This window comes from Cricetulus griseus, chromosome 2, assembly GCF_003668045.3.
Source record: "Cricetulus griseus strain 17A/GY chromosome 2, alternate assembly CriGri-PICRH-1.0, whole genome shotgun sequence".
Taxonomy (NCBI): Eukaryota; Metazoa; Chordata; class Mammalia; order Rodentia; family Cricetidae; genus Cricetulus; species Cricetulus griseus.
Window position 1 is genome coordinate 205575607 of NC_048595.1, and position 12793 is coordinate 205588399.

The 12793-nt window shown below is 43.3% G+C and overlaps 1 protein-coding gene and 1 long non-coding RNA gene across 5 annotated transcripts in view; one reads left to right on the plus strand and one right to left on the minus strand.

Annotated features, from left to right (window-relative positions):
* Positions 1–2789: 2789 nt before the first annotated feature.
* Positions 2790–9661, minus strand: Polr2d (RNA polymerase II subunit D). The gene is made up of 4 exons (XM_027400656.2): positions 9532–9661; positions 5993–6173; positions 4325–4420; positions 2790–3406 (listed from the first exon to the last, which is right to left on the minus strand). The coding sequence occupies exons 1-4, from the start codon at positions 9602–9604 to the stop codon at positions 3328–3330; spliced, it is 429 nt and encodes a 142-aa protein (XP_027256457.1). The 5' UTR covers positions 9605–9661; the 3' UTR covers positions 2790–3327.
* A 113-nt stretch (positions 9662–9774) lies between these two features.
* The window catches only part of LOC103163591, a 38694-nt gene continuing 35675 nt past the window's right edge, over positions 9775–12793 (plus strand). For all 4 annotated transcript variants that reach the window (XR_003482283.2, XR_004768367.1, XR_004768368.1 and 1 more), the window contains exon 1: positions 9775–10016. This is a non-coding gene — a long non-coding RNA (uncharacterized LOC103163591). The remainder of the gene's footprint in view (positions 10017–12793) is intronic.

Sequence of the window (12793 nt, forward strand, 5' to 3'; positions counted from 1 at the left end):
GAAGACTATTTCATATTCTCTTCTGTCACATCTCTTTCTGGTAACGATCTTGTTACTGTAACAGCACCATACATTATGTTTGGCCAAGTAAATTATTTTATAATCCCAACACTCAGGAAGCAGGCAGATTGATATTAATTGCAGGCCAGCCTAGTACCTTGTCTCAAACAAATAACAAAAAAAGGTATGTTCTATGCTCAAAGTTAAAGATGGCTCAACAGATATGGGTGCTGATAACCCAGGACCCATGTGGTTGAAAAAAGAGACTACTTTCACTAGTTGTCCTCTGACCCAGACATGTTCACACCCACCCACCCACAAAAATTTTAACATGTAAAAAGACAAAAATACTTGATTTCTGAATACAAAGTATCCTTTGGATGGATAGTAAAGTAGGTGTCTAGGATATGTAAATAAACCTTGTAATACTTGTATAAAATGGGCTTAATCTATCTATCTACTCTACATGCACACACCCTCCAACCTCCCTTGCATTCTTTCCTGTTCTGGTCAACCTTCCCATATGGCCATTGGACCCATTTCTTCTCAACACTCCAGAAAGTGAATTTCTCTATATTTTGCATCACTTTTCTAAGCAGACAAGCACTGTACAACTCTGTTCCACAGCTGCTCCCTCACACAGCATCTTCCGGCTTCTCTCTATATAGCTCCATGCTGACCCTAGACTCTTCTGCTGTAGCCACTCCAGCCTTGGGTCCATTACATTCTGCACTTTTTGTAAGCAGGCCTCGTCACTAACCAATCTGAACTCATCACCAATGAAGAACACTTGGCTTGTTTACATCATTTTCTCCTGTCATGTAGCTGTTTCCTTCAAGCCAGCTGTAAGCACCACCATCTTGAATCATAGCTATCTGTGATCACTTACAGGTCTTCATGAGATCTGGCCTGTTAACAGCCTCATGAAAGAAACAGGGAGGCTCACAGGGCTCATGAGCTCTCTTATTACAAGAATTTTTCCCCTCACTTTTCCCCCTCAGACAGGTTCTCGTTATGTAGGTTTGGCTATCCTGGAGCTTGCTATGTATATATTATCAGGCTGACTTCGAACTCAAGAGATCTGCTTACCTCTGCTTCTTTCAGAGTGCTGGGATTTAAGACATAAGGACACCAAGTGTGGTCATTTGAATGTAACTGACCTCCTCCAGAATCTCATAGGGAGTGGCACTATTAGATGTGGCTTTGTGGGTATGGGTATGGCTTTGTTGGAGAAAGTGTATCATGGGGGGTGCATATGCTCAGGACAACACCCAGTGTCTTAGTCTATTTCCTGTTTCCTGTAAGATGTAGGACTCTTGGGAATGGAGAGATGGCTCAGAGATTAAGAGCAGTGGTTGCTCTTTCAGAGGTCCTGAGTTCAATTCCCAGCAATCATATGGTGGCTCCCAACCATCTATGATGAGATATGGTGCCTTCTTCTGGCACTGCAGGCATACATACAGGCAGAACATTGTATTACATAACAAATAAATGAAAAAGAAATGCAGGACTCTCAGCTACTCCTCCAGCACCATATCTGCTTGCATGCTGCCATGCTCGCCACCATGATAATGGACCGAACCTCTGAAAACTATAAGCCTCCACCCTCAATTAAGAGATGCCGTGGTCATGGTGTCTCTTCACAGCAATAGGAACCCACACTATGATAGCAGGCATAGTGGTCCTGATTTCCAGCACTGAAAAAGGAACACAATCACTCCTTCCACATCACCTCTATGACAGAATACCGGTCACTAAGCTGAATCAACCCAGAGGTTTGGATTAGACATCTCATGAGAAGACTTCAGAGTTTGGTCTTCAAATCTAATCTATGAAGGAAAGATCTTCATTTGAGGGTGACAATAAAAACTCTTCAAGGCCACGCAAAATATGCATTCTTCAGGAAAGCCCCTTACCCCCTAGATGAAATACGTATACCACAAAGCTAAGGACCCTAAGGGTAATTGAGGGTTGTTGAGGCTCTCGATACCCAGCCTAGTCCTAGGTTCAGTCAGAGAGACCCCATCTCAAAGAACAGAAATATAGGTGTTGTAGTTTGAATACAACTGGCACCCATAATCTCATAAGGAATGGCACTATTAGGATGTATGACTTTGATGGAGTGAAGAAGTATGTCAATGTTGGGGCAGGCCTTGAGGTCTTTTGCTTAAGCTTTGCTCAGTGTCAGTTAGTTTTCTTCCTGTTGCCTGCAAGATGTGGTACTCTCAGCTCCAGCACCATGTTTGCCAGCACACCGCCATGCTCTCCGCCATGATGATAATGCACTGAACTTCTAAAACTGTAAGCGAGCCACACTAATTAACTGTTTCTCTTATGAGAGCTGCCATGGCCATGGTGCCTCTTCACAGCAACAGAAACCCTAAGAATTAGGTATATACCCAATATTCTCTGCTATTCTCCTTACATAGACATACACACTTGCATAAACATGCATACAACACACAAACAGAAACAAAAGGATTTTCAGTGATCAAATGTTACTCAAAGGTACAGCACTTGTCTAGCATGTAGAAGGCTTTAGATCTCTAAAGTTGCAAAGATGACTAAATAAAATAAAAAAATAATAATAATTTAGGGACCAGCAAGATGGCCCAGTGAGTAACAGCACTTGCCACCAAGCCTGATGACTTGAATTCAATCCTGAAAAACCAAACAGTGAACATAACTCATTCCCGAAAGTTGTTCTCTGACCTCCACATATGTGCCATTGATCATGTACCCCCGCTCCCCATAAATAAATTAATAAAATTCTTAAAACAAAACAAAAAAACAGTGAGTGTTCTGGTTTATCTCTCCCTTTTGCAACTAGGTAAGACCAGTTTTTGTATATAACAATTTAGTTTCAAAAACCACAAACTATATTTATATTAAAAATTGAAATGTCAAGAACAAAGAATAACACAGGGTCCAAAAAAACAAGGTAAGAGGTAGTCAACACATCAGTCTACCTCACCAGTTCCAGACTGCAGCATGTTTGACCATACCAGCCCTGACAAGGCTGCACCAAGAAGACACAATAACTATGTGGTCTAATAGTCACTGTGGAGACAGCAACCTAGACCACCACCAAGCGAGCCTTTCCTCTTCAAAAGCCAAGCCATGAGTGTTGGCTCACACCTGTAATCCCAGCACTTGGGAGGCTGAGGCAGGAGGCCTGTAATGAGTCTGAGGACTAGAGAGTGACATTATATCTCAATAAAGCAAACACTATAAAAGTGGCCCAGGCGTCTTCACAACAGCACTCCTGTGTGATCAGGCAGGGGTGTGGTGCCATTCTGCGCTGTCTCAGGACCAGATGTCTGGACATTAATACTGGAAGCTGCGCTTGGTCTGGATATCGTCAAGAATCTGCTGCAGTTCCTCATCTTCAAAACGCCCTTCCAGGCTGCAAGAAGACCAATAAACTTAGGTGATTAGCAACTGCCAGTTTTCCCATGCTGCTTTTCAAAGAGGGTTCATTTCTGAGTACAGTGCTCTTAGCTCTACTACTTTTAAGTTTAAGCTGAATTTCTTTTCAATATTCCCTTATAGAAGCACTAAAAAATGCAAATATAAAAACTATTTTTTAAAAGCCTCAACAGTCACACAGGTTTTAAAGTTTATTTTGGTTCAGCTTGATTTTTTGAGACAGGGTCTCATTATACAATTGCAGCTGGCCTGGAACACAGAGATTGGCCTGATTTTCTTGGAATAAAAGCACAAACTAGCAGGCCCTGTAATGATTCATTTCTAGTCATTCACCTGTTGACTGACTTAAGGACTGTGTCCAATAGCTGTTATCATCAATACCACATTAGTGAATACTAGAATACATTTTTGGGTAATGGGAAATAGTCACATTGATTTTACTAGACAAAGTAAAACTGCTCTACTATTACCTGCAGTGAATGAGAATTCTGGCTGTTTCTTATGCTCCTTTGTGAGGTTCTGGGAGAGCAAACTCAGACCCTCACACACAATAGACAAGGGCTCTGCCACTGAGCTATATCCCTAGCACCCTGTTCCATGTCCTTTCTGTCAGTGTGGTATAAAACCATCATTCTCAGGCTGGCAAGATGGTTCAGCTGGTAAAGGTTGCTTACCACCAAATCTAACAAGTTGTCCACTGACCTTCACATGCTTAATGTGACACACATGTGCATACATGTGCATACGCACATAAAAAACACCATAAAATTACATTCTTCTTCAGTGCTGGCATGTCATCAACCCAAATATCAAATGCATAAAACACTTAGATCTAGCAATCTGACTTGAAGAAATCTATATAACACAGACAAAACTTGTCCCATTGGGTACTGACCTTGGAATCAGAGCTTTGGACTCCTCAGCAGTTTCTGGACAAAGATTGGCTAAACAGGCCAACTCAAACTTATGTAGCTTTTTCTGGAGAAGCAAGCTGATTGCAGGGAAAATAAAAATTTAGAAAGACAAACAAAGGAGAAGTGAAACAAGAGCAGAAATGGGGAGAAATGAGTTGGATCAAAATATATTATGTACAATTAACATATGCTAATAAAAAGCAAAAAAGTCAAATGTCAAACAATGATCAATAGCAAAAAGACCAAATGCAGTTGAGAAAAAATATTTACAATCTTTGATTATGGTCATGTGGGCAACAGAATCCCCTTTTGAATCACTTCCTAGTCTTAACCCTGAAACAAAAGTTCCAGAAAAAAGGAAACAAGTAAAACACAGCAGGTAGAGTCAAGGAAACAAGAAACAAGTGAGCACAGCAGAGTAAAAGAGGCATCTGCTGTATTAGAGAAATCACACAGTGGGTAAGAGCATTCACTGCTACTCTTTCACAGGGCCCAGGTTTGGCTCCCAGTACCCACATGGTGGCTCACAACTGCCTGAAATTCCAGATCTGTGGACTCTGATACCCGTCTCTGGCCTCCCATGTTTACCTGGCACTCATGTGGTGCAAAGGCAAAACACTCACATATAAAAATAAATTTAATAAATGTTAAAAGCATCTGCCAATCACACCTCATGAAAACCCAAAGCGACAGATGTTTTCCTCCAGAAAGTCACTCTCTAGCTCTCTGATCTTCCTGCTATATTTGATAAGTTAATGTCAAACAACAATTTATTAAGTATGTTGACATGGAAGTAACTCTCCTTTAACTTTAAAAATAAATACACCAAACTCTGCTTTGTGCAACTGTGTGTGTCAACTGCATCTTCAGTATTTTCATGGTCTACACTATAAAATAAGGCTTACCACGATGAATTTCATTTCAAAATATAGTATTAAGAAGTTATATTTGAAGCTGGGTGATGGTGGTGCATGCCTTTAATCCCAGCACTCAGGAGATAGAGGCAGGTAGATCTCTTTGAGATAGAGGCTGGCCTGTTCTAAAGAGTTAGTTCTAGGATGGCCAAGGCAAGAAATCCTATTTTAAAAAACAAACAAAAAAGACAGGGTCTCATGTAGTCAAGGATGGTTTTAAACCCACTATGAACCTAAGGATGACCTTGAACTCCCTGATTGCCTCTACCTCTCATGAGAATATACAATAATAAAACTTTAGGTAGGGCTGGAGAGATGGCTCAGCAGTTAAGAGTACTAGCTGTTCTTCCAGAGGACCTAGGTTCTGAGTCCCAGCACCCACATGGTGGTTCACAACTGCCTGTAATTCCAGTCCTGGGGATCTGATACCCTCTTCTGGTTTCTGTGGGCATTGCATGGTGCACAGACATACAAGCAGGCAAAATACTCTTAACCCTAGGTCGGGTGTGGTGTGGTGGTACACGAACGCCTTTGATGTCATTACTTGGGGAGGGGGCGTGGCAGAGGCAGGCTGATCTCTGTGAGTTTGAGGCCAGCCTGGTCTACAAATCGAGTTCCGGAACAGCCGGGGCTGTTACACAAAAAAACCTTGTTTCAAACAAAACTTCCCCCGAGCAAAAAAAAACCCTTACAACATATATAAGTAAATTTTGTCTTTTAACTCTTAGTACTCACCTACGAACACTGGCAATGGTCTCTCTGTTTTTGAAACGACTGAAGCGGGCTGTATAGTTTAGGGTTTTCATGAAAACCTCTGAAAGTTCCTGCTCATCCTCTGCACTCTCATTCTGCTGTTTTCGATGCTCCAGAAGCATGTGAACTTCGGAGTTTAGGAGAGTCTCGGCTGTTTCAAACTCTGCAAGAAGAGCAAGTGTGAACTAAAAGTACTCTTTTAAAAAGCATGCATCCGCCAGTCAGTAGTGGCTCATACCTTTAGTTCCAGGATTTGGGCAGCAGAGACTAGATGATCTTTGAATTTGAAGCCAGCCTGGCTTATATTAGTGACCTGCAGGAAAGTCAGAAACACATAGAGACTCAAAAACAAACAAACAAACAAACACACACCAAAAAGCAAAACTATAGGGTTGGAGAAATGAGCATATACTACTCTTGCAAAGGAAGTTCAATTCCCAGCACCCACATCAGACACCTTACAGCACCTCTGGCCTCCTCAGGTACCTGTACACTTAATAAAAATAAAAGTAAATCTTAAAACACTAACATAAGAGCTGGAGGGAGGGCTCAGCACTTAAGAGCACTGGCTTCCAGAGGATCAAGGTTCTGTTCCCAGCACTCATGTGGTGGCTTACAATCATCTGTAAGTCCAATTCCAGGTAATCAAATGCCTAGTTATGGCTCCTATGGGCACCAGACATACATGCCGGCAAAACATCCTTATATATAAAATTTTGAAAAGTAAGATTTTTCATCTCAATTAAAAAAAAAAGAGAAAAGATAAAATCACTATTTAGGGCTGGGCAGATGCTTAGGTTGATAAAGTACTTGCCACTCAAGTGTGAGGAGCAGAGTTGAGATCCTCAGAACCCCAAAAATTGGTATAGTGGGGTGCCTGTATCCAGCAGTTGGTAGTGAGACAAGGTATTTATTCCCTGGAGGCAAGCTGACCAGTTAGATCAGCTGTGAGCTCTGGGTTCAGCAAGAGTTTGCCTCAGTAAGTGGAAAATAATCAAGGAGGTTATTTAACATTAACTCCAGGCCTCTAAAAGCACCTGCATAAGAACATGTGCCCACACATATGTACATAACATATACATACACACACAAACAAATAAGTTAATGTTGCTATCTGGGCTGGGAATGTACCTTGGTTGATAGAATGTTTCCTCAGTATGCACAAAGCCATAAATTCCATCCACTGCACCACACAAATTGGGCACATGGCTGTAATACCAGGACTTGGGAGACAGAGACAGGAGAATCTCTGCATGTGTGATGCCAGCCTGGTCTACATAGAAAATTCCAGGTTAGGGCTGGAGAGACGGCTCAGAGGTTAAGAGCACTGACTGCTCTTCCAGAGGTCCTGAGTTCAATTCCCAGCAACCACATGGTGGCTCACAATCATCCACTATGAGATCTGGTGCCCTCTTCTGGTGTGCAGATATACTGGAAGCAGAATGTTGTATACATAATAAATAAATAAAATCTTAAAAAAAAAAAAGAAAAGAAAATTCCAGGCTAGCCAGTGCTACATGAGACTCTATCTCAAAAATTGGGGGTGGGAGGAGCGAGGGCATAGTCCACAGAGAAGGCTTAGTAGTTGAGAAGTCTTGATGTTCTTACAGAGAACCCAAATTCAGTTCCCCACAACCAATTCAAACGGTTCACATAAATCCATACATCCAGCTCCAGGCAATATGATACCTTTGGGCTCCACAGGTACCTGTATACACGTGAGTCTGAGAGTATGTGCACACAAGCACGCACGCACGACACACACACAATTTTTCTGTAGACACTTGGTTACAGATATCAATAATTTTTGTTATCAGGCCGGGTGTTGGTGGCCCACGCCTTTAATTCCAACACTCAGGAGGCAGAGGCAGGTGGATCTCTGAGTTCAAAGCCAGCCTGGTCTACAGAGTGAGTGCCAGGATAGGCTCCAAAGCTACACAGAGAAACCCTGTCTCCAAAAACCAAAAAAAAAAAAAAAAAAAAAAAAAGGATTTGTTATCATAAACAGGGGCTGGGGATGTAGCTCAATTTTTAGAGTGTTTGTTTAGAACGCACAAAAAACTAGGCTTAAGCCCGGTGGTGGTGGCATAAGCCTTTAATCCCAATACTCAGGAGACAGAGGCAGGAGGATCTCTGTAAGTTCCAGCTAGCATGGTCTACAGAGTGAGTTCCTGGACAGGCTCCAAAACTACAAAGAAATCCTGTCTTTAAAATAAAAACAAAACAAAACAAAAACAAAGAACAAAAAAAATCTAGGTTTAATTCCTAGCATCATGGAAGTAGAAGCAGGAGGATGGCAAGTTCAAGGCCATTCTTGCCTACTTCCTAGTTTCAAGCCAGTCTGGGCTACATGAGACCCTGCTCAAAACAAAACTCACAAAGGCACAGCACTCATCTTGGTGTTTTACTCGAATGCCTAGGCTAGCCTTGAACTCTTGGGCTCAAACTATTCACCTACCACAGGCTCCCTGTAGCAGGAGCAAGGTGGCACACAAAAATACATTGAACAGCAGGTACCAGTCATCCCAGACTGGAACCCATCTTGCTTCCAACTGTTCTTCATAACTCAAAAATATAAAAAGAGGGCCCAGAACCCAATGACAACAGCATCTCTGCTCAGGAGCAATGGCACTCTTCTGACCTATAGACCTTGAGATGCTTTTGACTAGCACTATAATGGGGCTATAGCTGAGTTTCTGCCAGCTGTCAATTTAGAATAGAGACCTCTGCTCCGACCTGCAGTGGTGGTGCACGCCTTTAATCCCAGCACTTGGGAGCCAGAGACAGGATCTCTGTGAGTTCGAGGCCTGCCTGTTCTTCAGATCGAGGACAGGCTCCAAAGCTACAGAGAAACCCTGCCTCAAAAAGCAAAACAAAACAAAACTAAGACCTGTGCTCCAGATCTGCCTTTTGCATGCCAGAAAATGGACATAAATACCTCTAAATGTCAAGAGCCCATGCCCTTAATTCCACCACTCAGGAGAATGGGGCAGGAATGTGACAAGTTGGAGGCCAGCCTAGGATACATAGCATGAAACTCTGAAAAAAACAAAACTGCCAGGTGTGAGACGCACGCCTTTGATTCGAACACTCACAAGGCAGAGGCTGGCTGATTTCATTGAGTTCAGGGCCAGCCTGGTCTACAATATGAACTGCAGGCCATCCAGGACTACAAGTGAGACACAGTTTCAAACAATAAACAAACAAACAAACATAGGGGGATCTCTGCGAGTTCGAGGCCAGAAACTCTGTCTCGAAAAAGCAGGAAAAAAAAAAGGTAGCAAGTGGCACTACAAGAGTAGGGTATGTGGATATCCACGATTCCAAAACCCCGGGCGTGGACGTTTCTCCAAGGAATTAAGTAAACCACGCAAGGGTTCATCTGTGCCGTGCTGACCAATCCCCTGTGCGTATCCCTTGGCAATCCTACGACGTGCCAGGGCTAGGGCTAACCAAGGAGCGGATAACGACTGTAACTCAAGGACCATGTCACCTCGGAGTCGAGGTGCCCCGGGTCCCACCTTTAGGAAAGATGAGCTGAGACGCGTCTTCTTCTACGTCGCCAGCCCGGGGATCGCTGCCGCCGGCCGCCATTGCTTCAGGATGTACCGCCACAGAAACCACCGGAAACGGAAGCCGCGAGGGCGGGCTACCCACCAAGGGAGGAACCTATCCGGTTCAGGGGCGGGGCCAGATGGAAAGGGCGGGCCCTAAGGAAGCCGAGTGGGCGGGAGGGGAAGGTTGGAAGGGGGAGGTACTGGGGCCACTCACGAGACTGGCCTCACTGCGCGAGGAGGGCGCTCAGGTCGCATTCCTGGTGGCTCCCGGTCGTTGGAGGGGGTTCTGTACTGCCGTCTTGGAGATGAGCTGTTTATTTTCTCCAAACGCTCTTGCCGTGAGACCTGGAATGGTCAGTAAACCCGTTCAGGAGAAAAGGATTAAGTGAAGTGCAGGAAAGACCAAAGTGACCGACCCAAGGAATGGCCTATGATGGGAAGGAAGCTGGGTAGGTGACTACAGAAACATATTGGAATGTCTTTCAATGATTTGATTATGTAAAAAACAAATTGATTAACCCGATGTGGTGGTCATGTATTAATCTACTGGGCAAGAGGATAAAGAGTTGAAGGAGAGCGGTGTATAGTGGCAGATGCCTTTAATCCCAGCAGTTGCAAGGCAGGAGCAGGAGGATCTTAGAGTTCAACGACAGTGATAGTTTCAGGACAGCCAGAGCTACAGAGTGAGACCATGTCTCAAAAAACCAAAACAAGCAAAAACAACGTTCGAGACTGAGCCTTGGCTATATAGCAAATCCGTGATTCATGCCAATCCAGGCTACATACCATCCTGTTGCAAAATGGGGTGCGAGGGTTAATTGTTTGTACTGTATTTAATAATTCAGAGCAAATGAACTCTAATATTGAGAATCCTTTAGTGTGTCTGTGGGACGTTTGAATCATAAGTGGAAAGTTAAAGGAAAAAGTAATGCTATTTTCAACACAAGAGAAAACAAGTGTTTGTACAATAAGGGGGGAAAAAATCTTCCCCAGCGCTTGGCTCATTAGGAAACAGTACTAAATTCAGCTAACTTAATAAAAAATGAATTGAAGGGGTTGGAGAGATGGCACTGTGATTAAGAACACTGATGTGCTTTTAGAAGACCTGAGTTAATTTCCAGAATCCACATTAGGAGGCTCACAAACACCTGTTGACTCCAGCTACAAGGGATCCAAAGCCCTTTCTATCCTCTTTTGGAGCACACACACCCTGTACATACACACAAAATAAATCTTTTTTGTTGTTCTTTTTCGAGACAGGATGTATCTGTGTTAACAGTCCTTATTGTCCTGGAACTCATTCTGTAGACCAGGCTGGACTTGAACTCACAAAGATCCACCTGCCTCTGCCTCCCGAGTGCTGGTATTCAAGGTGTGCACCACCACCACTCGGCTCAAAATAAATCTTTAAAAATGGATTGAAAGCCGGGTGGTGGTGCCTTTAGTCCCAGCACTCGGGGGACAGAGGCAGGCGGATCTCTGTGAGTTCGAGACCAGCCTGGTCTACAAGAGCTAGTTCCAGAACAGCCTCCAAAGCCACAGAGAAAACCTGTCTCAAACCCCCCCCCCCAAAAAAAAATGGATTGAAAACTGGGCAGATGGCTCTTAACCACTAAGCCATGTCTTCAGCCCCTGTTGTGAAGTTCTCATATACTGTTCAGGAAAGCACTGTGAAATGCTTAAAAAACTCTGTTCTTTACAGAGGTCCTAGGTTCAATTTCCAGCACCCACATGGCAGCTCACAATCATCTATAACTGTAGTCCCAGGGAATCCAATGGCCTCTTCTGGTGTGCAGAGATACATGTAGATAAAACACCCATATAAATAAAATAAACAAATAAATCTTAGAAACAAAACTATAAAACTTCACAACATATATGCTGGGGCTTATCAAAATTCCTGAAAAGATATCCAAGACAATAGTTCATGGTTATACTGCATCTAAATAGTTAGAAATGGGCTGGAGGTTCAGCACATACCCAGGACCCAGGGAAAGACAGACAGACAGACAGACAGACAGACAGACACACACACACACACACACACACACAGAGAGAGAGAGAGAGAGAGAGAGAGAGAGAGAGAGAGAGAGAGAGAGAGAGAGAGAAGTCACCAAGTATATAGAAAAAAAAGCAGAGTAACAAAAATATAAACTTGACATTTCACAGGTTGGTTATTTATTGCATTTTCATTCAAGAAATCATTAAAAGCCATCTGTAAGGCATGAGGTTAAAATGATGAGTTAGGTATAAATCTGTCCTCAAAGTGAGCTCACCAACAGTAAATGATATAACGGAAAGTTAAACAAGGTGCTGCTAAGGAAAGATAGCGTCTAAAGTTGGGGTGTGGTTTAAATGTATCCCCTGAAGGTTTGTGTATTGGAAGCTTGATTCCCCTAAACTTGGAAGTAGAACTGGTGGGACTTTTAAGAGGTGGGGACTGGGACTGGGGAGATGCTCAGTCACTAAAGTGCTTGCCATGAAAGTGTGAGGACCCACATTTCATCTGAAAGAGAGTTTGGGGAACATAGGTGGACAAGGAAAGAAAAAGCAGGCTCTCTTGTTCCCAGAAGACATTAGAATCGACAGCAGGAAAGCATGGAGACAGGTATCTAAACAGGACCACCCATGATGGGAAGGGGAGATTCCAGGGGCCCTATAAAATACTCAAGCAAGAGTCCATTTAGGAATTCTGACCAGGGATTCTCCCATCCCTAAGGAATAAAGCTGTTACTTTCCCTTTCTCCAGGGCTCAGTCTTCTGTCTTTCCTAGGTGTTCAAATTCTTTGTCCATATCAGGGAGTGAGCTTGATGGCTCCCTAGATGACCACCGTGTCCTTGTTATAGAGCCTTAGAACCCACATAAAGTGCTAATAATCCAGGCATTGGGGAAGAAGAAGATAGATACAATCCCTAGGGATCACTAGCCAGTCAGTCTAGCCTAATTGTAAATTAAGGGTTCTGAGAGACCTCCCTCAAAGGAACCAGATGACATTCCGATAAGGTTGTTCTCTGTACTGTACATGGATATGTTTACACTCAGAGAGAGAGAGAGCGAGAGAGAGAGAGAGAGAGAGAGAGAGAGAGAGAGAGAGAGAGAGAGAGAGAGAGATGCTCAGTGGTTAAAGGTACTTGCCACCAAGCCTGAGGAGCTGAGTTTAATTTCTGGTATCCACATGATGGAGAAGATTGATTCCCAAAAGTTGCCCTCTGACCTCCATACATG